At 45.2% G+C, this 24,457-nt stretch overlaps 1 protein-coding gene across 1 annotated transcript in view; it reads right to left on the bottom strand.

The window, feature by feature from the left end:
- Nucleotides 1-24,457, bottom strand: part of LOC145351321 (SLAM family member 8-like) — a 35,844-nt gene that overhangs the window by 8,794 nt on the left and 2,593 nt on the right. Inside the window, exon 3 of the mRNA XM_080200943.1 lies at nucleotides 16,132-16,452. Within this exon, the coding sequence (XP_080057069.1) occupies nucleotides 16,132-16,452 (321 nt within the window). The remainder of the gene's footprint in view (nucleotides 1-16,131; nucleotides 16,453-24,457) is intronic.

Here is a 24,457-nt window from a genome sequence, read left to right as displayed (position 1 = left end):
AAAACAGAGTAAATTCCACTGGTTATTTCAGCAGGATTTTCAAAATTAATCTCCCACAATGTGCATCACAGAGAGACCCAGCATTAATCCCGTTAGAAATCTGTGGGTGGGACTTCTTCCTGCTGGAGAGACCGACAGCATAGCACTGAGTGGGTCACTGTGCATGCACTGGTCTGTCAGTGCCAGGATCAGTGCATGCACAGGAGCCCCACACAGTCAGTCTCTGGTCAGCTCGATCACTGGTCAGACCCGTGACCTGCTACCCACCCCACCTCCTTCCCTCTCCCCATTCCCCCCTCCACATCAAACCCCCCACCTCCCTCCCCCTCCCAATTCCCCCCTCCCCATCAATACCCCCCTCCCCCTCCCCATTCCCCCCTCCACATCAATACCCCCCACCTCACTCTCCCTCCCCATCCCCCCCTCCACATCAAAAGCCCCATCCCCCCCCACCTCCCTCCCCTCCCCATTCCCATCCCCACCTCCACATCAATACCCGCCCTCCCCCCACCCTGGTCTCACTGACCTCCCTGATGTCTCTGGGCCAGCTCCAACACCCACCCCTACCTGGGCCTCCTTGGTCTCCCCTCCTTTCACCTTCCCTCTCCCCGATCCTAAACCCAACGCCCTCCCCACTGGTGGGGAGCTGGTATAAACCCCATTGGAGTGAAACACTTCTGGCTGGGGGTGGCAGTGGAGAGGATTACGGCCCAGAGACTTCAGTCCTGGGCCCGATAATAAAATGTAAATTATCACTTGCATCATTTATACACCACCCCACTGATTTCTGGCACAGAGCTGACAATGCCTGAAATCCAGTGGTCGGAGACACTCGGAGGTCATGGTGCCCAGCAGGAAGCCTGCTACACACCCTCCGCGAAAGCAGCATAGTGGGCTGGAAGAATCACCCCACACTGGAGTTTACTTGTTGAAATGTAATTGAAAATGAAAGAAGTTATGTTAAACTTTTATGAAACATTGCTTATTTTTATTATTATTATTATTGCAACTTTTATGAAACATTTGGAACACTGTGTACAATTCTGATCTCCATATCCCTCAGTTGTACCACATTTGGAGTGCAATTCACAGTGTTTAATAGGGTGGACAAACAGAAAATGTTTCCACTTATGGGTGAGACTAGAATCGGAACACAGGAATATAGGAATTAGGAGCAGAAGTAAGCAATTCAATTAGATTATAGCTGATCTCTCCCTGGTCTCAAATCCATCTCTTTGCCTGTCCATTTAACCTGTTGTTTCACAGAAACATATTTATCTCTTCTTGAAACCATTTAATAATTCAGACTCTACCATGCTTTGGGGCAACAAGTTCCACAAATTCATCATCCTCTGCAAGGAGCAGTTCGTCCTCATCTCAGTTTTAAATCTACCACCTCTCAATCTATACCTGTGACCTTTTGATTTAGATTACCCCTACAAGGGGAAACATTTGGTCCATGCTTACTTTATCAACCCCTTTTAGCATTACCTTGATCAGATCCCCTCTCAGCCTTCTAAACTCCAGTGAGTATGAATCCAAACTGTTTAATCTCTCCTCATATGTCAATCCTTTCATGCCTGGAATAGAGACTATAAATATAAGATTGTCACTGATTACTCCATTTGAGAATTCAGGGAGCTGTTGTTGTAAAAAATCCACGGAGATGAGTGTCCTGTCACCAAAAGTTCCTTTATTTGCAAGATATACTACACAACAGAGTGTTCCCTGTATGCTTTCTGCTTCAGCAGGCAGAGAGGCTGACACCCCTGCTTTAAATAGGGAACATGAGACTCCATGATTGAGACCTAATTAATGGCCCAGAGAGTTCATGCTCTAGTAAGCCAACCTCATTAGCCTGACTGAACTCATCACACTCCTTCCCCCCCAAACTCTGAGGAATCCTCTTGGTTAACTTTCTTCAGGGGTCTTTTTCTCCACTGCAGTGCTGTGTTGGATCCTCCAGTTCAGCCTTTGATATCAGCGGGCTGTGTCAGTTGGGCACCCGTCTCTTCTGCAGCGAACGCCAGAGGGCTGGTTCCTCTTCCACTTCTGATAGTAAGGGAACTGCTGCAGCTTCGTTCCCTGTTTCCACCTCTGATCAGATCCTCACTACTAGAGTGAAGGTACTGGCCTGTCCAGAAGGACTCTGCTCGTCCCTAGGACTGCAAGGCTGACTCAGCTCAGGAACGGATGATGAGTTTGAGGCACGGACCCTCCAGGTGTTTCCTTAAGACGGCCTCGCCCACCGGTAGCATACTGATCCCATCCTGAACTCGACTTTTCCCATTATCCATGTGGGTCAATTTGCATAATTTCTTACCCAGACTTTGTCGCTGGATTCTAAGTGCCTCTCTTGGTGAGTGTTGTCATGGCTCCTGCAATGGGCTTCTTGGTGTTTTTCCACTTTCCCTCCCAGGTGTGGAAATAGCAGGCTCAGTCTGGTGTGGGATCGTCTGCCCATCAGTAATTCTGCTGAAGTTATTCCCACGGTGGTGTGTGGAGTTGTTCTATAGTCGAATAGCCAGCACGAGAGTTTAGTCTCTAATGAGGTCACTGGCTGTTTTTTCAACCCGGCTTTTAAGGTCTGCACTGATCTCTCCGCTCGCACAATTTGATGCCGGGTGATGAGGTGCTGTCCTGATGTGCTGAAACCCATTCCAATTCATGAATTGTGTGAACACTAGGCTGGTGAAAACTGATTCATTGTCGGAAACTAATACCTCTGGGATCCCATGCCTTGCAAACAAGGTGCACGGTTTCTCAATGGTTAGCGTTATGTTTTCCGAGTTCAGTTTATAGAAGTATAACCATTTGAATGGGCATCTACTATTACCAAAAACATGGACCCCATAAAAGGTTCTGCAATATCGACATGGAGTCGCGACCATGGTTGACACGGCCATTCCCACAGGTGTATCGGGTTACTGGTGGCGCCTTCTGCCCCTGTTGTCACTTCTGGCACTACCCCACCAATTCTGCTATGTCAGTATCCAGACCTGACCACCAGACATAAATCCTGGCCAGCATCTTCATTTTGAACATTCTGGGGTGCCCATGGTGGAGTTGAGCCAAGACAGCCTGACGGCTCTGACTTGGGACTATGACCCTTGCTCTCCCTAGCAGTATCTTGTCTTCCACAGTGATCTTAGAATCATAGAACCCCACAGTGCAGAAAGAGGCCCTTCGGCCCATCGAGTCTGCACTGACCAGAAACCCACCCAGGCCCTACACCTATATCCCTACACATTTTACCCACTAATCCCTCTAACCTAAGCATCCCAGGACACTAAGGGGCAATTTTAGCATGGCCAATCAACCTAACCCACACATCTTTGCACTGTGGGAGGAAACCAGAGCACCCAGAGAAAACCCAGTCAGACACGAGGAGAATGTGCAAACTCCACACAGACAGTGACCTCAGCTGGGAATCGAACCCAGGTCCCTGAAGCTGTGAAGCAGCAGTGCTAACCGCTGTGCTACCGTGCTGCCCATAAGACGGCCTGCTCTTTTCTGCTCCAATCGGCGTGGAACTATGGCTGGACTGGTGTTTCCAACTTCTCTGTTAGCAGCAGGTGCTTTACCTTTGCTAATACAGGATCTTTTTGTATCCACTGGCGTATGCTGTGTGCAGCCACCGGGAGGGTATCCAAGAGGTTTAGTGTCATCACCATTTCCTCTACTCTGGGTGCCAATGGCAGGGTGTCCGGTAATGGTAGTGTGCTTAGGGCATCGGTGTTTGCCACTCAAGTCCGCGGCCAGTATTGATATGCTGCCAGTAATAATGCCCAGTGCTGGATCCGGGCTGAAGCTATGAACTTTGTCCTCCTTGAGTAGGCTCAGCAAAGGTTTGTGATCAGTGATGATCGTGAATTTTCACCGATATAGGTCCTGGTGGGATTTTTTTACTGCGAAGATTACAGCCAGATCTTCTTTTCCACTTTGGGCGTATCTTTGCTCTGCTATTGCCAGGGTCCTGGAGGCAGACGCTATTGGCCACTCCTGTCTGTTTTGCCATCCACGTGCCAGGAATACGCCAACCCCATATGGGGACACATTGCAGGTGAGCACCAATTCTTTCTTGGGGTGATAATGCGCTAAAACATTTTCTGATGAGATGATAATTTTCTTGAAGGCCCAGTCTTGGAGGGCCAACCATTGCCAGGCTTGCCCCTTTTAAGGTAACTGGTGAAGGGGATCCTGTATGAATTTCTCGTAATATGTTACCAGCCCTAAAAATGACCGTAACTCCTGGATTGTGGTGAAGGCCAAAGCTTCTTTTATTGCTTGCACCCAATCCTCCAGAGGATGTAAGCCTGACCTTTCTACTTTTTAACCCAGGTAAGTTACTTGCAACGCTAAAAAGACACATTTCTCTCTTTTCAAACACACACCCATGGCTGCAAATCTCCTAAGGACTTCCTCCAGGCTCTGCAGGTGTTCCACCCTTGTTTTTCCGATAATGAGGACATTGTCCAGGTAACTGGCAACCTGTGGCAATCCCTGTAGTACACTCTTCATGGTTCTCTGGAATATGGCACAAGTTGATGATATCCCGAAAGGTAATTTTTTATACTGAGAAAGGTCTTTTGGTCTGTTTATTACTGCAAATTTTTGTGAATCTCTGTCCAGCTGCAGGTATGCGTGACTCATATCCAGTTTTCTCAATAAGAGTCCTCCTGCCAGCTTTGGGTAAAGATCCTCGATCCGGGAATTAGGCTTTTATCCAGCTGAGAGTAACGATTTACCATCTGTTTGAAATCAAACAGACACAATGACACACTGAGCTTTCTGGCTTTAAGGTAGGAACTACTGATGCTGCCCATTCTGAAAACTGGACCCGTTTTATTATTCCTTCGTGCTCCAATCTTTTCATTTCCGCATCGACGTTTTCCCTTAAAGCAAATGGTACTGCCGGGCCTTGCAAAATTTTGGGACTGCCTCCAGGTCAACATGTAATTTCACTTTAGCTCCTTTAATTGTTCCTAGCTGCCCCCAAGAAACCTTCGGGTATTTGCTCAGAACTTCACTCAGGCGACCATTTTCCAGCTGATAAATATTTGCCCAATCTAACTGGATCTCCTTCAGCTAATTTCATCCCAATAGGCTCGGTTCCAAGCCTTCCACTAACATCAATGGTAGCCTAACAAATCATTTTCCATAATTAACTGGCACATGGGTTGTATGATGTGGAGATGCCAGCATTGGATTGGGGAAAGCACGGTAAGAACTCTCACAGGACCAGGTTAAAGTCCAACGGGTTTATTTGGTAGCACAAGACACAAGCACTGCCCCTTCATCAGGGAAGTGGGAATCGTGTTCACAAACAGGGCATATAGACACAAACTCAATTTACAAGATAAATGGTTGGAATGTGAGTCTTTACAGGTAATCAAGTCTTAAAGGTACAGACAATGTGAGTGGAGAGATGTGTATTGTCTCCAGCCAGGAGTTAGTGAGATTTTGCAAACCCAGGCAAGTTGTGGGGGTTACAGATAGTGTGACATGAACCCAAGATCCCGATTAATGCCGTCCTCATGTATGCGTAACTTGGCTGTCAGTTTCTGCTCAGCAATTCAGCATTGTCGTATGTTGTGAAGGCTGCCTTGGAGAATGCTTACCCAAGATCAGAAGCCGAATGCACGTGACTGCTGAAGGGTTCCCCAACAGGAAGAGAACACTACTGTCTGATGACTGTCGAGCGGTGTTCACTCATCTGTTGTCGTAGTGTCTGCATGGTCTCCCCAATGTACCATGCTTCGGGACATCCTTTCCTGCAACGTATCAGGTAGACAACGTTGGCCAAGTTGCAAGAGTATGTACCGTGTACCTGGTGGATGGTAGATCTCACGTGATGTGATGGCATCCATGTCGATGATCCAGCATGTCTTGCAGAGGTTGCTGTGACAGGGTTGTGTGGTGTTGTGGTCACTGTTCTCCTGAAGGCTGGGTAGTTTGCTGCAGACAATGGTCTGTTTGAGGTTGTGCGGTTGTTTGAAGGCAAGAAGTGGGAGCGTGAGGATGGTCTTGGCAAGATGTTTGTCTTCATCGATGACATGTTGAAGGCGCTGGAGAAGATGTCGTAGCTTCTCCACTCCAGGGAAGTACTGGACAGTGAAGGGTAATCTGTACGCTGTGTGCCGTTTTTGTCTTCTGAGGAGGTCGGGGCAGTTTTTTGCTGTGGCGCGTTGAACTGTCGATTGAATGCCATATCCTATTCTTATGAGGGCATCTTTCAGCGTCTGGAGGTGTCTGTTGCGATCCCTCTCATCTGAGCAGACCCTGTGTAAATGAAAGGCTTGTCCATAGGGGATGGCTTCTTTAATGTGATTAGGAATTTGGAGAAGTGGAGCACTGTGAGGTTATCTATGGACATGCGGTACAGTGAAGCGCTGAGGTGACCGTACTTAATGGAGATGCATGTGTCCAAGAATGCAACCAATTCTGGAGAGTAGTCCACGGTGAGTCTGATGGTGGCATGGAATTTGTTGATATCATCATATCGTTGTTTCAGTGATTGTTTGCCATGAGTCCAAAGGATCAAATGTATAGCATCAGTTGAAGGTCCTGTGTGGTGAAGAGGTTTTTTTCAAACCTGTGCGTAAAGATGTTGGCCTACTGAGGTACAAATTTGGTCCCTGTGGTTGTTCTGTGTGTCTGGATGAAGAGCTGGTTGTTGAAGGTGAAGACATTGTGGTCCAGGATGAAGTGGATGAGTTGTAAAATTGCATCTAGACATTGGCAGTTGTCAGTATTGAGTGCTGAGGCAGTTGCAGCAGTGCCATTGTCATGGGGGATGTTGGTGTAGAGTGCTAAGACATCCATGGTGACGAGGAGTGCTCCTGATTCAACTGCTCCATGTGTGCTGAGTTTCTGTAGGCAGTCTGTAGTGTTGCAACAAAAGCTGGGGTTCTTTGTACAATGGGTTTCAGGATGCCCTCGACGTAGCTGGAGAGGTTCAGTGGTCACGAGCTTCAGCCTCTAACCTTTGGATCTGTTCTCCAAGGAGGCCTTCATGACTCACGACAACGCAGAATCACTCAGTAGAAACTGATAACCAAGTTCTGCACACATGAGGATGGCCTCAACCAGGATCTTGGTTTCATGTCACACTATCTGTAAGCCCATGACTTGCCTGGGCTTGCAAATTCTCACTTACTGTCCCGGCTGGAGACAATACACATCTCCTTAACCTGTGCTTAACCCTTTCTCCAATCACATTGTCTGTACCTTTAAGACTTGATTACCTGTAAAGAATCTCATTCCAACCAATATTTTGTAAATTGAGTTTGTGCTTTATATGCCCTGTTTGTCAACAGAACTCCGAAAATTAGTGGCTTTTGCTACCAAATAAACCTGTTGGACATTAACCTGGTGTTGTGAGACTCCTTCCATGGGTTGTACCCATCATTTTCATTGGTTCCCCTGTATAGGTCCTGAGCCTTGCCGATGTTTTGGTCAGGGTTAAAGGTTGGAGTCCAGTGAGTATCTTGTTAAACACTGTTTCCCCTATGACTGATACAGCTGCGCCTGTGTCAACCTCCATTAAAATTGGATGTCCATTTAGTCTTGCTGACGATTTGATAGGTTCTGATTTTGTCATCGCTATGCACAGTAGCTGTTCCTCGTCGGGGGTAGGTAGAGCTTCCAGGTTATGCATTCTCCTGTCCCTCGGCCTATGTGTTCTTTTCAGAAATGTCAGTTTTGGAACCTTGCTTTTCTTTTGAGCCTCCTGACATTGGCATTCATTGCAATGTCGTGTCGGGTGGGGCTCTGCAGTGACTTCTGTTGTTCTGGGCTTAATTCGGTCTGAAGGGCTGTTCTGTAGGCGGACCTGGACTCCCTTGTATCCGAATGTTTCCTGAGGACTGCTATGTAGTGGCCAGCCCCATAGTGGTAGTCCCCTAATCCAGTTGCAGTGGTGTTGGTGTCTACATCCATCGGAATATCCTGTAGCTCATGCACTCCGCTTGCCAGTTTTTCTAAAGACAAAGTCAGCTGTAATACCTGTTTACAGTCCAGCTTGCCTCCGCCAACAGATGTTTCTGTATGACCATATTATTTATTCCTCACGCCAATCGGTCTTGGAACGTCTCACTTAATGTCACCCCAAATTTGTAAGCCTCTGCTAATTGCCTTATTCTTGTCAGGAAACTAGTGACTCCCCTGTCTCTCGGAATGCCGAATAAAACCAGGGCCTTTGCAGGATCAGAGGTGGCTTAGGGTCAGAAAAGCTTTTACTAAGTCCGTCCACCCCTAGGAGGATTTTGTATCCAGTGCTTCCGGGAAAATTAAACTGTGCATAATAGTGAAAGCTGCTGGTCCAGAAGCAGTCAGTAGGATAACCTGTTGCTTTTCATCTGAGAGTATATCATCAGCTCTGAAGAAATACTTCATCTGTTCTGCAGATTGGGCCTAACTACCTGACACTAAATCTGGCTGGTTTAAATCTGAAAAATCAAATGAAGACTCAGATTATGGCGTTCCAAAGGAGGTGTCAAATATTTACAATTGTGGAAAATGTTAGTTATTCCTAATTCCAGAATGAGAGGATCCTGAGGCCAGAATTACTTGTTGCTCAGGTGGGTGCGCACCCAACACAGAAGTGTGTGAAATCACAGAGAAGAAGACAGGCGTGCGTCCCAACATCGTTGTGCACTCGAGCAATATTTCAGTGGCTGGGCACACGTGAGGGTCAGAAGTGTCCCCATTGACAATCCAGCAGGTACTTTCGTCCATTGAGGGGCCAGTGGAACAGAGTTTTACGTGGTCTACCTGCTCATGGATGGACAAACTGACCAGGCAGCCTTTACATTTTAGCTTCAATCCTGATCCGGGGAGAAATGTGCCAGAGCTGAAATAAAATTCAAATATGTCTGGGGATTGAGATTTGTGTTTGATTGTGCTATCCAGACACTCTTTGCAGCTTTTGTCATCACTATTTGTTTTTCACAGGATCAGCAGCTCACTGAGAGTTTGTGGCGATGCCCCTGAAGTGGCACATTGGAAATGCCAACCTCACATTCTCCCTTTTATCAGTACCCGCCCTCTCGGGCTGTACTCAGCTTTTCACAGAGCATATTTCACGCTGGCTGCCTGTTAATTTGCCAGCGAACGTGAAATTGCACCCCAGGGACATCTGCAGTGGGAACATGTTTCATCTCTGTTTCTGGAACTGCCGAATACATGCATCCGACATGTGAAAAATACAGGCCTACATCTCCTAAGACCCATATAGGTGCTGTCAATATCAAGTTATAAACTGTTCTGCTGGGATCTTTGTTCGAAGGTAAAAGCAGTGGTTATCAGAGATAACTGATTAACATTTCTACTTGAATACACGGCATTTCCCATTGCTATGGAAAGGAGGGTTGAGAAGCTAATTTTTAGATCAGGTTACAGGCTTCCCTTTAAACCCAGACAAATCACAGACAGAAGTACAGTTGTAGTTTTGGTTTTGTCTAGTCTGCAACCATTTGGCAGTTGGAGCTCAAAACGGAGACAGATGTTAATCAAGGCTGCACCTTAAGCAGAGAAAATATTGTTAATCTCCTTATGGAGCTTACACTCAATTTGTGAGGAGTTTAAACAAGGTTGGAAGGTTCACCTAACTGAAGCTAGAGCAAAAAGGGGACACGAGATTCTTTTGGCAGATAAGGCAAAGGAGAATCCAAAGAGCTTCTACACATACATAAAGGGCAAAAGAGTAACAACGGAGAGAGTAGGGCCTCTTAGGGATTAACAAGGTATCTATGTGTATATCCACAAGACATGGGTGAAATCCTAAATGAATATTTCTCATCAATGTTTACTGTTGAGAAAGGCATGGATGTTAGGGAACTTGGGGAATTAAGTAGTGATGTCTTGAGGAGTGTACATATTACAGAGAAGGAAGTGCTGGAAGTCTTAAAGTGCATCAAGGTGGATTAATCCCCAGGACCTGATGAAGTGTATCCCAGGACATTGTGGGAGGTTAGGGAGGAAATTGCAGGTCCCTAGCAGAGATATCATTGATAGCCACAGGTGACGATTGGAGGGTGGCCTTTGTTTAAGAAGAGGGAAAAGCCTGAGAACTACAAGCCTAACATCTGTAGTGGGCAAGGTGCACCCATTAGCCTCCCATCCATTGACCCTGTCTACACTTCCTACTGTCTTGGCATAATTAAGGACTCTACCCATCCCAGAAGTTGTCTTCCACCTTCTTCAGTAAGGAAAAAGATCCAAAAGTCTGAGGTCACATACCAACCAATTCAAGAACAGCTTCATCCCTGCTGCTATCAGACATTTAAATGGATCCACCTTGCATTAAGTTGATCTTTCTCTGCACCCTAAGGATGACTGTTGTACTACATTCTGCACTCTCTCAGTTCCTTCTCTATGAACGGTATGCTTTGTCTGTATAGCATGCAAGAAACAATACTTTTCACTCTAGACTAACACATGTGACAATAATAAATCAAATCAAATCAAAGCAAACCAAAAAGCTGTGAGAAAGTATTCTGAGAGACAGGATCAACAGGCAATTAGACAGACAAGGACTGATTAGGGTCAGTCAGCGTGACTTAGTGAGTGGAAGATCATATCTCAAATTTGATTGAGGTTTTTGAAGGGATAATCAAGAAGGTAGAACAGGGCAGTGCCGTTGATGTTGTCTACAGGGACTTGAGAAAGGCCTTTGACAAGATACTGTTTGTAAGGTTGTCGCATGAAGTTAAATCTCACGGAATCCAGGGTGAGGTAGCCAAATCAATACAGAATTGGCTTCTTGACAGAAGGAGGGTGGTTGTAGGGGTTTTTCAAACGAGAGGTCTGTGACCAGCAGTGGGTTTCAGACATCAGTGCTGGTTCCACTGTTATTTGTCATTTATATTAATGATTTGGATGGGAATTTAGGAGGCATGGTTAGTAAGTTAGAAACATAGAGCATAGAAACCCTACAGTGCAGAAAGAAGCCCTTCGACCCATCGAGTCTGCACCGAACACAATCCCACCCAGGCCCTAGCCCTATATCCCTACATATTATACCCACTAATCCCTCTAACCTACACATCCCTGGACACTAAGTGGAAATTTCTTAGCATAGCCAATCAACCTAACCTGCACATCTTTGGACTGTGGGAGGAATCCGGAGCACCCAGAGGAAACCCACGGAGACACCAGGAGAATGTGCAAACTCCACACAGACAGTGACCCGAGCCGGGAATCGAACCCAGGTCCCTGGAGCTGTGAAGCAGCAGTGCTAATCACTGTGCTACCATGGTGCCAGTTTGTAGATGACGTCAAGATTGGTGGCATAGTGGACAGTGAAGATGGTTATCTGGGATTGCAGTGGAATCTTGATCAATTGAACCATTGGGTTGTTGAATAGCAGATGGAGTTTAATTCAGATAAATGCGAGGTGATGCATTTTTGTAGATCGAACCAGGGCAGGATTTACTCAGTTAATGGCAGCGTGTTGGGGATAGTACAAAAAGATCTCGGGTACAGGTTTATAGCTCCTTGAAAGTGGAGTCACAGGTGGACAGGATGGTGAAGAAGGCATTCAGCATGCTTTGTTTCATTGGTCAGAACACTGAATACAGGATTTGGGACATCTTGTTGAAGTTGTACAAAACATTGGTCAGGTCACACTTGGAATTTTGTGTGCACTTCTGGTCACCCTATTATAGAAAGGATATTATTGAACTAGAAAGAGTGCAGAAAAGATTTACTAGGATGCTACCTGGGCTTGATGGTTTGAGTTATAAGGAGAGGTTGGATAGATTGGGACTTTTTTCCTTGGAGCGTAGGAGCCTTAGTGGTGATCTTATAGAGGTCTACAAAATAATGAGGGGCACAGATCAGCTAGATAATCAACATATTTTCCCAAATTTGGGGGAGTCTGAAACTAGAGGGCATTTAAGGTGAGAGGGGAGAGATACAAATGGGTCTAGAGGGGGAATTTTTTCACACAGAGCGTGGGGAGTGTCTGGAACAAGCTGCCAAATGTAGAATTAGAGGCAGGTACAATGTTGTCTTTTAAAAACAATTTAGACAGTTACGTGGGTAAGAGGGATATAGAAAGATATGGGCCAAACACAAGCAAATGGGATTAATTTAGTGATTTAAAACAAAGGGTGGAATGGACAAGTTGGGCAGAAAGACCTGTTTCCATGCTGTAAATCTCTAGGACTCTAAAAATCCCCACAATAAGACGTTGCAATGGAAGACAGGAATTGGGAAAGAAATATAACAGAATTAAATCATTGGGAACTGTGAAACACATAGGATTGGTTCTATGAGATTGAATGTCCACTTATGAGACTGAATAACAAAACAAAATTGAACTCTTCAATTGCAGTTCAAAGTAGAAAGGGCAAAACTCTGTTTGGTTTTCAAGCATGAACTCCCAATGAGATGGAAATAGTGTTTAATTAATGAAACTTTTTTTAGCAGAGGGGTGGTGGCATAGTGATGTTGATAAACTAGTAATTCAGCGATTCATGATAATGGTCTGGGGACCTGGGTTGAAATCCCAACATGGCAGAAGGGGGAATTGAAATTAATAAAAAAAACCTGGAATTAAAATTCTAATGATGACAATGAAACCATTGTTGATTGCAGTAAAAACACATTTGGTTCAGGGACATGAGATACATGGTCCCTTAGAGACCATGCTGGTCCTTTCCTGGTCTGGCCTACATGTGACTCCTAATTGGCCTAGCCAGTGTTACAACACAGAGATTAACCCTCTTTACCTGCGACAATTATTTGGGAAGCTGTTAACTGTTCTTAATTAACATTTAGAGGTTCATTGACATAAAGGCCTCACACTCGCTTTAAGTGAATAATTAGCTCGATAGTTTATTTAAATAACCAGGAACTTTAACTAAACAAGGAACATGTTAATTAAGGTACGATTCAACTGAAATGCTGTTCGAATAATATAGAAACATTCCTTACCAAAAACATAATAATGGAATTTTAGTCACTCTCAAATAAAACATGCAATCAGGCTTGATGGAATTTGGAAGTTTTTGGAGTTTTTCTGTAGTTGTCCACTGTCTGTCAGGTCTTTCTGACTCTTAGATAGCTGGTTAATTCTCTTCAGAGATATTTAAACTTGGCACAGTGGAGAGCTGTTCATAAGAACATAAGAAATAGGAGCAGGAGTAGGCCATCTAGCCCTTCGAGCCTGCCCCGCCATTCAATAAGATCATGGCTGATCTGTCGTGGCTCAGTTCCACTTTCCCGCCCTCTCCCCATAACCCTTAATCCCCTCTCTTATCAAAAACCCATCAACCCGCGTCTTAAAAATATTTAGCGAGGCAGCCTCCACCACTTCAACGGGCAGAGAATTCCAGAGATTCACCACCCTTTGAGTGAAGAAGTTCCTCCTCAACTCCGTTCTAAACCACCCCCCCTTTATCTTGAGCTGTGCCCCCTAGTCCTACTGTCCTTTCTGAGCGGGAAGAGTCTCTCCACCTCTATCCTATCCATCCCATTCATCATCTTATACGTCTCAATGAAATCTCCCCTCATTCTTCTAAACTCTAACGAGTACAAGCCTAGTTTATTCAGCCTCTCCTCATAGCTCAACCCCCTCAACTCTGTTCTTAGAGATGAATGCTGGCTTTTCTGACTGATTGCCCTGGCCTCTGGGGATGTTCTCCTTAGGAATGGCTGTTGCTTTGACCTTTATACCTACAAATTCCTCGCAATTTTCTCACACCAGGATAGGCTAGATGCTGGCAACAATATCAGATTCAAATCTGATAGGCCCTTAATAGTTGGTCCTTTTTAAATAGATAAGCTGGCAGAATGTAAAAGCCTGTTAACAAGTCAACCCTGATGCTTCGTCCTTTTGAAATAAATGTCGTCCCCTGCAGTCTGTGTGTACTCTGAGTTTTAGCACAGAACCCAAAAACAGCTTTTAAAGGGGCCATGCACTGTTTTATTTCTCACTATCATTTTTTTTACAATATTTTTATATCTTTACAAACATTCTTTATATCTGACAACCTCAAATTCACTGACCTTCCTCATCGAGACAATTCCGGATAGGCAATAGATGTTGTCAGTGATGCCGACATCCCATGAACTAAAAATAATAATGGTTGAGTCAAGAAAAGTTGCTTGAAAATGTGAAATCTTGCAGGCCAGTCAACTGGAAATTATTATTTTTTAAACAATAATTGGTCTCTATAGGGATGCATTTAAAAGAGGAGATGTAAAAACACACAGGGCTGGATTTTATGGCCTTGCTCGGGCAAGACTGGAAATTCCCACCCGAGGTCAATGGAGATTTCCATACTGGATCCTCCCTCGCCTGATCCTATTCTGTCGGGGGGTGAGATGGGAGAAAGCAATAGTAAAGATATGTGAGTGGTAATGAGCTGGAACTTACTGAACACGAGGCTGGTGGAAGTGGAGACAGTGAATAATTTCAAAAAGAAACTGAATAGGGACACTTGAGGGATTTAAACTCACAGAGATATGGAGATAGAGTGGGGGAAATAGGACTGATTAGATTGCTGTATATGGAGCGGGCATGCTCTCAATGGGCTGAATGGCCTCCTTCTGTGGTGGAAAGCCAATGTATGTCAACAGTCCATGGACTGGGATTGAGACAAGCATACTGCTGCTGTGTGTAACCAAACTGAACATTGACACACCAAGACATTGGAATGCTATCCTTTATCACAAGAGGAATTGAATATAAAGTAAGGATGTTATGTTTCAGTTATGCAGGGTATTGGTGGGACCATGGGTCCAATTTTACCATTGTGTTGCACTGGATTTAGGGTGCAAAAACTTGGCAAAGTCAAGCATGAGGTGACTAGCCCAATCCAACCTGCCTCCTTGCCGGTTCCCCCTTTACCAAGGTCCGAAAATGGTTGTGGTTGGGACCATGCCCGAAACAAACACGACGACGATTTAAATGCATGTGCAGGCATTTAAATTGACTTAATGGGCAGTGCACCCAACTTTGTTGGCCCTTCCCCCTTTACCACTGTTTTCACCCATCCAGAGGCAGCGTGAAGCAGACATACTCCATAGAAGTCCGATTTGGGTGCTCCAGTTAGTGAGGAGATGGGTGCCTAATGTCCAACAGCTCTCTGCCGGAGATTGGTGGTGGTGGGGAGGGTGGGGGGAGCGGTGGAGGAGGAGGTGGTGGGGAGTGGGTGGTGGTGGGGGGAGGGGAGGTGGTGGAGGTGGAAGGGAGGGTCCACTTCCGCTCTGACTGAGATCAGTGAGGGGAAGAGGGGGGTCATGGGAATGGGGGTAATATATTAGCATGGATAGAAGATTGGTTAATGCACAGGCGGCAGAGAGTGGGCATCAACCAGGTTTTTTCAGGTTGACAGGCTGTGACTCGTAGAGAGCTGCAAGGATCAGTGTTCGGACCTCAGCTATTAACAATCTACATTGATGACAACGAAACAGGGAACAATGTACCTAAGTTTGCTGATATGAAGGTAAGCTGTGGGGAGAATACAGAGAGGCTGCAAAGAGATAGAGACAAGTTAGATGAATGGGCAATAAGTTTGCAGATGGGGATTAATGTGGGGAACTGTGAGGTTGTTTAGGTCTGGAGAAATAGAAAAACTGAATGACTTTTCAATGTTGAAAAGCTGTTAATGTGGGATTCAGACTCAGGATATATATGTATTTGTATGTGAAACGTATAAATTTCATATACAGGCTGCAGCCAACAAATTGGAATGCAAACGGTATTTTTCCCCTTCAAGACAAAGTGATTGGAGTATTCGAGTTGGGAAATCTTGCTAGAATTGTAAAGGAATTTGATAAAACCACCTGGAGTACAATATATAGTTTTGGTCTTTTTATCTCAGGGGCTTCATAATGGCCAAGGAGTTGCAATGTATGTTTAACTGACTGATCCCTGGTACGAGGCAGAATTTAAATGAATGTGACATAATCTAATTGAAATATGAGATTCTGAGAGAGCTGTGGCAGCATTGATTCTGACAGATTGATTTCACTTTGCTGTCTATCCCAAACACAGGGGACATTGTATCAGGATAAGGAGGTCTGTTCTTTCGGACTGGTGAAGGTACATTTCTTCAATAATGACAGATCTTTCAGGATCTTTTGAAAACCAAGCACATCCAATGAGATCTCACTTACCGTACACATCCAGTTTGAATTCCGTTGCAATTTCCTTTCCTGAATTTCCTATTACAACCACTTCATAATCCCCAGTGTCCATTCTCTGTAAGTCACTGATTTGCAGGCTGAAGTTTCCAGGATGAAGTTTTATCCGTTTCTTGTAATCCTCAGCACCAAAGTAATCAACATCGCCCTTCGCGTATTTTGCTATTCTGAGACTGAGTGAAGATCGTTTCCAGACAACCTCTTCAATCTTCGATACATTTGGATTCTCCAGAGACAGATAGACTGACTGACCCAGGGATCCATTCACAGGGAGACGGGCAGCCTGATTCTGAACTAAGGTAAGAAGAGGAAACAGTCAGTCTGTGTGGAACGAGAACAGCTCAATGACTGGAGGGAGTATCACAATGATAAAAGAACCCTGGATCAATCCTGCAGAACAAGGCAACTAAAAGACAAACATTACTTTAGAAATTAAGTTATTTATAAGTGTAGGGAAGTATGAAAGGAAATTTCTGTTAGATTAAGATCCAGAATAAATCCCCCTCTACACTCCCCCATCAAACACTCTGTTATGATGGCTATAGGAGATTGTGAATTGACCTTCCTGTGGGCCTGGCCAAATGAATTCCTTATTGAGCAAGTGGACGCTGACCAATGGGAAAGGAGCAGCAGGAGTTTAAAATAAACTGTGCATTCCCAGACTGGGGACGGTAGGTCTCCGGACTTTGATTTGTGTACTGCAACCGCAGAAGTGGTGCTTTATTCACTGTATAAAGGAAGGATATTGGTGACAGAAGATTGGCCTCAGCGAGAGTTTCACATTGGCGATGAGGAGTAAAACAAGTTTTTCTTCCCTCTGGACAACCATTATTGTCCAAGACAAGTAAATCTCCTCTGGTAAGAGAAAATGTCTCTCTTTGATAAACTTGAAGCCTATGATGTAAGCATGGAAGACTGAGTCCCAACATTCAGCATGATAAAAATGTTGACATATCCAGATGCCCCTGACTCCAAAACCTTTAACGAGTTAGTTGACTTGGAAAAAGGCTACTCTGACCCAAAGCCCTCTATTATACCCCAGTGACCCTGCTTTAAAACAGCAGGGGGAGAGCCCTGGGAAATACGTCACTGAACTCTTGACCAGGTTATGCACATTTATAATGCATTGTCAATTTGGGCCATCCCTGAATGACATGTTGCGAGACAGATTGTTATGTGGAATTAATAAGGTGACAGCTGAAAAAAATTGGCAGAACCCAACCTGGATCTAAAACAAGTCCATTGAGATAGCTCTAGTACTCAAGAGAATGCAGAGCAAAGAGCTCTGGCCGACAAACAGCAGTGACCTCCGATTATAGGGGAGGAACCTTGTGCAATGTTCATTCCTCAACTGAGAGCATTTGTGTAAGTATCAGAGAATCCATTACAATGTTAGAGCCCAAGTTGTATCACTATGCAGCCAAAGAAAGGCAGGGACTGTCCTATGACTACTAGATGTTCCAGAAGATTGTAAATGCCAGAAAATGGACTGTTGCAAACACTGCAAAAGACATAACAAAAGCAAATTTATAGGGACAGGCAAAATGCATGCAGTTTATGAAAGAGGCCAAGGCCACTACAAGACCATACCTTGCAGGTATGTCCAGTCCCAGGAGATGGGCTGATGTAATTAAACCGCATCTCCACAGGGCTGTGGTCTCCTTTATCAGGCAGCAGACATATGATCGTCTGCAAATTGGTGTCAGCTTCTGAGCTTAGATGACACAAAGGCCAAGGAAACCCACATTTACAGGGGAACCATTACAAATGAGTGCATCATGGTGACCCCAGTGACTTACAGGCAGCAGTCAGCTCGAGTTCCTCCCATTACTTTATGGAGACAAGGGCAAAACCTCATGGGGAGAGATTGGCTTCAGTACATCAGACTGAACTGGCTGGAAATCTTCAGGCTGGCCGTGGAGGAACTGTATGAAATTATTAACAAGCCTTGCAAAGTTTTCCAGGAAGGAGTCAGAAGAATAAGGGGATCCAAAGCCAAAATCCACGTCGACTATGATGCTACACCGAAGTATTTTAGGGCAATACCAGTTCCATACTCTTTGTTGGAAAATATGGAGATGGAATTTGAATGCCTGAAAAAGCTGGACATAATAAAGCCTATACAACTTGCAGAGTCTGCCGTAACTGTCATCCCTGTTCTTAACATCAAACAGAGAGAGATCGAATAGGTTAGGACTTTATTCCCTGGAGCGTAGAAGAATGAGGGGAGATTTGATAGAGGGTATTGATAGAGTGAATGCAAGCAGGCTTTTTCCACGAGGCTAGGGCACAAAAAATCCAGAGGGCATGGGTTAAGGGTGAAAGGAGAAAAGTTTAAAGGGAATATTAGGGGGGGCTTCTTCACGTAGAGTGGTGGGAGTGTGGAATGAGCTGCCAGATAAAGTGGTAAATGCGGGGTCACTTTTAACATTGAAGAAAAACTTGGACAGGTTCATGGATGTGAGGGGTGTGAAGGGATATGGTTCAAGTGCAAGTCAGTGGGATTAGGCAAAAAATTGGATCGGCAAAGACAAGAAGGGCCAAAAGGCCTGTTTCTGAGCTGTAATTTTCTATGGTTTTCTATGGTTCTATGTTCGAACAGCACCCGAACACCCAACATTGAAAGGGTTGGTTAACAGGCAGTGCAAACTTTTAAGCTCAGCATCAAGAAACAACTTACAGCATCCATGAAGACCAAATTGGCATGGTTTCTTTTTGACTACATGCCTACCCTCCACACAACAACAGGAATCCCTCCCCAGCAGAATTGGGGAGTGGCGGGGGGGGGGTGTCATTAATGGCACAGAGGCTTCAAACAACGTTAATCCTACTGTTCACAAACCTGGCAGGTAGGGTGGAATCCCAGCAGGAGAACCAGAGGAAGAACGGCAAAGGAAGAAAGAGTGTTCAAAATGGCTGGCCCAGTTCACATAAGGAAATTCCAAGATGGTCTCAGCTGCTCCCTGTGATCACAATGGAGAAAATGGGGCCTGTATCGTAAGTAAAAGGTGCAGGTTGAATTTATGAAGAAGCACTGACTCAGGAGTGGGGAGCCCACGCCAGTGCAGGTCTCATTACCAGCCATGGAGATAGCCACTGATTAAGTTGTGCCCTGACTTAAAGCTGACCTGATGCCGACTCATCCCTTTGATGAGGACACGGATTCCAGAGTGGAGGATGAAGACGCTGGTGCCCCAACTGAACAGAGGCCCAGGAGAACCTGCATCAGTGGCTTTACAATATTCTCTTCAAGATCAAAAGTCTCCAATTCAGTTCACACAAACAGATCCAGTTCTGCCTTTGACCATCCCAGACTGATCGTCAAGTAGGGGAAAGGCCTTCATGTAGTTGGGTGTTGGGGGACACGCGGAACTAAGGGGAATTATGAAGGATCCTGGGGATTGTCAGTCAATCTCCCTGTGAGCCTCAAGGAATAGGAATCTGACTAATGAGCAAGCGGTGCCTCACCCAGTAGGAGTTTAAAACCAGCTGTGTCTACCTGGACCAGTGAATGCAGATCTCGGGGCCTTGACTTGTGTGCTGTAGCTGCAGAAGCGGTTTTTATTCACCTTGGAAATAAAAGGTGTAAATGATCGAAGATCGGTCTTGGAGAGATTAACAAACACTCCCAGGACAGGTACAGCACGGGGTTAGATCCAGAGTGAAGCTCCCTCAAAACTGTCCCCATCAAACACTCCCAGGACAGGTACAGCATGGGGTTAGATACAGAGTAAATCTCCCCCTACACTGACCCCATCAAACACTCCCAGGACAGGTACAGCACGGGGTTAGATACAGAGTAAATCTCCCCCTACACTGTCCCCATCAAACACTCCCAGGACAGGTACAGCACAGGGTTAGATACAGAGTAAATCTCCCCCTACACTGACCCCATCAAACACTCCCAGAACAGGTACAGCATGGGGTTAGATACAGAGTAAATCTCCCCCTACACTGTCCCCATCAAACACTCCCAGGACAGGTACAGCATGGGGTTAGATACAGAGTAAATCTCCCCCTACACTGTCCCCATCAAACACTCCCAGGACAGGTACAGCATGGGGTTAGATACAGAGTAAATCTCCCTCTACACTGTCCCCATCAAACACTCCCAGGACAGGTACAGCACGGGGTTAGATACAGAGTAAATCTCCCTCTACACTGTCCCCATCAAACACTCCCAGGACAGGTACATAAGAACATAAGAAATAGGAGCAGGAGTAGGCCATCCAGCCCTTCGAGCCTGCCCCGCCATTCAATAAGATCATGGCTGATCTGTCGTGTCTCAGTTCCACATTCCCGCCCTCTCCCCATAACCCTTAATCCCCTCGCTTATCAAAAACCCATCAACCCGCGTCTTAAAAATATTTAGCGAGGCAGCCTCCACCACCTCAACGGGCAGAGAATTCCAGAGATTCACCACCCTTTGAGTGAAGAAGTTCCTCCTCAACTCCGTTCTGAACCGCTCCCCCTTTATCTTGAGGCTGTGCCCCCTAGTCCTACTGTCCTTTCTGAGAGGGAAGAGCCTCTCCACCTCTATCCTATCCATCCCATTCATCATCTTATACGTCTCAATGAGATCTCCCATCATTCTTCTAAACTCTAACGAGTACAAGCCTAGTTTATTCAGTCTCTCCTCATAGTTCAACCCCCTCAACTCCGGTCTCAGCCTAGGTAAAGCACGGTGTTAGACACAGACTAAAGCTCCTTCCACACTGTCCCCATCAAACACTCCTAGGACAGGTACAGCATGGGGTTAGATACAGAGTAAATCTCCCTCTACACTGTCCCCATCAAACACTCCCAGGACAGGTACAGCACGGGGTTAGATACAGAGTAAAGCTCCTCCTACACTGTCCCCATCAAACACTCCCAGGACAGGTACAGCATGGGGTTAGATACAGAGTAAATCTCCCTCTACACTGTCCCCATCAAACACTCCCAGGACAGGTACAGCACGGGGTTAGATACAGAGTAAATCCCCCTCTACACTGTCCCCATCAAACACTCCCAGGACAGGTACAGCACAGGGTTAGACACAGAATATTTATTTTGTGCATACAAACTTTATCAGCTTAATGGTCAAACAGAATCGAGTGGGTTCTGATTTTACTGGTGTCGTTAAGTTTAACTATTAAGTACCAAAATGATCTGAACCAATGCGTGGTGCGGCGTTTAATCGTGGACATGGAACAAGAAATGACTAAATCTGTCTGTAATGGCGGCACATTTTACAAAGTTTCAGCAGTAAATGGAGGCAGGATATGGTCGAGACACGAGAACGTCTTGTAAAGGAGAAGTAGAGAATAACGCTTTGTCTAAAAAGAGAGGTGAGGGGAGAGAGGGAGTGAAAGACAGAGAGTAAAACAGAGTGAGGGGGATACAGCAGATAGGGACAGAGAGAGAAAGAGACAGAGAGACTCGGATGAATGTGGCTCGTTTCAGGGTGCGGTCTAGTAGATTCTGTACTCAAGGCTGAATGGCCTTCACACACACTGGACACATTCACTGGTCCTAGACTCTGCTCACTGCATTTAAAAACAGAATACAGGATAAAAGATATTTCTTACCGAGACACAAAACAGAGATCAAGAGACAGAACAGGCTGAAGCCCCTTTTCACAGCAAAATTAAACATCTCGTTTTAGGTTGAAACGAATCAATTCGGCATGGTCAAAGTCAGGAAGCAGATACAAATGGAACTGAAACGTCAAATGTAAGACATTTGTGGTAAATGCACTAATAGGATGTATGACTCAGAATAGGCTGAGGTCAGCTGAAAATTTGCTGGAATTGTAATTCATAAAATCCCTACGTGCAAAAGAGGCCATTCAGCCCATCAAGGCTAAAACCAACAACACCACCCAAGCCCTATCCCCGTGATTCCACATATTTACTCTGTTAATCCACTGACACCAAGGGGCAATTTAGCATGGCCAATCATCTAACCTTTTGGAGCGTGGGAGGAAACTGGACCATCCAGAGAAACCCACACAGACACGGGGAGAATGTGTGAACTCCATACAGTCATCCAAGCCGGGAATCGAACACGGGTCCCTGGTGCTGTGAGGCAGCAGTGCTGACCACTGTGCCACCGTGTCACCCAGTAATTCCTCCTTCCCCGATTGGCAAACGAACCAGGGCCATGGCAGTGAAAATGTTGAATCCTAACCACTAGACCATCAAGGAAGACACATCCAGAGGGTCAAATTCATGCTGAGAGGACAGGGGTTCAAATCTCATTGCAATTGGTAGAATTTAAATTCAATTAGTTAATCCAGAATATAAAGTAGTCTCAGTAATGAGGACTATCGATTGCTGGAAAATCCAATCTGATTCACTAATGCCCTTTCAGGAAGGAAATCTCACATCTTTACAAAGTCTGGGCTACATGTGACTCCAGATCAACAGTAATCTGATGGTGACTATCTTCTGAAATGGCCAAGTAAGTGATTCAATTCAAGAAGGGATGAGCAATGAACATTGGCATTTTTAGTGTCAATAACCTCTGTAATAAGTCCTTGGAGGCACTTCATCAAAATCCCTTTGTTTACAAACCTGACAACAGCGTATAAAGCAGGGTTCAAAAATTCTTCAGTTTAAGTTATCTGGATGTTTCTGACCTAAGTTATTTGCAGATTTGGTCTTGTTGAAATGAATTTGTAATTCATGAGGGGAAAAGGAGCTGAAAGAATGGGAATAGGGGAGGAATTGCAAGTAACCCTCAGTGAAAGACTTTGTGGCAGGAAGCAGTTAGTCGAATAGTTATCTTACAAGGAGCAGTAGAGAAGCTATGGGAGTAGACTAGGGAAAACCAGTCTGACAGTCCATAGTCAGGGCAATGGAATCCTTGCTAGAAGAAGCTGCTTTGGATGTCTAAGTGTCAGAGTGTGAAACTGATGAGAAATCAAAGTGAATAGATAGGATGCAGGACTGGGCGGAGAAGTGGCAGATGGACTTCAACGCGGATAAATGTGTAGTCGTCCATTTTGGCAGAACCAACGGGATGAACGAGTACACTATCAAGGGCAGAAGTCTGAGTAGTGTTGAGGAGCAGAAGGATCTTGGGGTCCGGGTCCACAGGACTCTTAAATCGGCCTCGCAGGTGGAGGATGTGGTCAAGAAGGCGTATGGTGTACTGGCCTTCATTAATCGAGGGATTGAGTTTAGGAGTCGGGAGGTAATGCTGGAACTTTATAAGACCCTTGTCAGGCCTCATTTAGAGTATTGTGTGCAGTTCTGGTCGCCTCACTATAGGAAAGACGTAGAAGCTATTGAAAGGGTACAGAGGAGATTTACAAGGATGTTGCCTGGACTGGGAGGCATGCCTTATGAAGTTAGGTTGAGGGAGCTGGGACTCTTTTCCCTGGAGAGACGAAGGTTGAGAGGCGACCTGATAGAAGTTTACAAAATGTTGAGAGGAATAGATAGGGTGGACTCTCAGAGACTATTTCCCCGGGTTGAAATGGTCGCTACGAGAGGACACAGATTTAAGGTGCGGGGAGGGAGTTTCAGAAGTGATGTTAGGGGTAAGTTTTTCACTCAGAGGGTGGTGAGTGAATGGAATCGGCTGCCGTCAGTGGTGGTGGAGGCGAACTCGCTGGGGTCTTTTAAAAGACTCCTGGATGAGTATATGGGGTTTAATGAGATTGAGGGTTATAGATAGGTCTGTAGGTTGGTAGGTGATGATGTGATCGGCGCAACTTGTGGGCCGAAGGGCCTGTTTGTGCTGTAGTGTTCTATGTTCTATGTTCTATGAATTCTGGAGGGTTGTGGCATACATTTGAGTTGCTTGGAGAAGAAATGAATTAATCTTCAGAAGTTTGTGAGCTATCTCAGTACAAAGTAAAAATGTAGATTTGCAGCATGATTATAAAATATACAATGTCAAGTTTGTAGAACTTCCGTTATAAATTAAGGTTTGCTTTGCTTCAAAAAAGAGTAATCATGTGGGGTAGTTCTTAAATCCATGCCCCCGGATAATTGACTCCTCTGCTATGGGAAACAGGTCTTTCCTGTCCACTCTGTCTGGGTTCTTCTTAATTTGTTGACTTCAATTAGCCTCTACTGTTATAAGGATAACAATCTGAGCCTATCCAACCCTATCTCATAGCTACAATATTCAAACCCTGGTCACATTTTTGTGGATCTTCTTTGCACTCGCTCCAGAGCAATTATATCCTTCTTGCAATGTGTTGACCATAGCTGTACATAAAACTTCAGCTGTGGCCTAATCAGTGATATTTATAGTTTTCTGTCCTCCCAGGGTAGATACAAAATGGTGTTAAATACACAGTAAA

This window comes from Carcharhinus amblyrhynchos, chromosome 13 (assembly GCF_965287045.1).
Source record: "Carcharhinus amblyrhynchos chromosome 13, sCarAmb.v2.hapA, whole genome shotgun sequence".
Lineage (NCBI taxonomy): Eukaryota > Metazoa > Chordata > Chondrichthyes > Carcharhiniformes > Carcharhinidae > Carcharhinus > Carcharhinus amblyrhynchos.
This window is presented reverse-complemented; position numbering and strand designations above follow the sequence as displayed.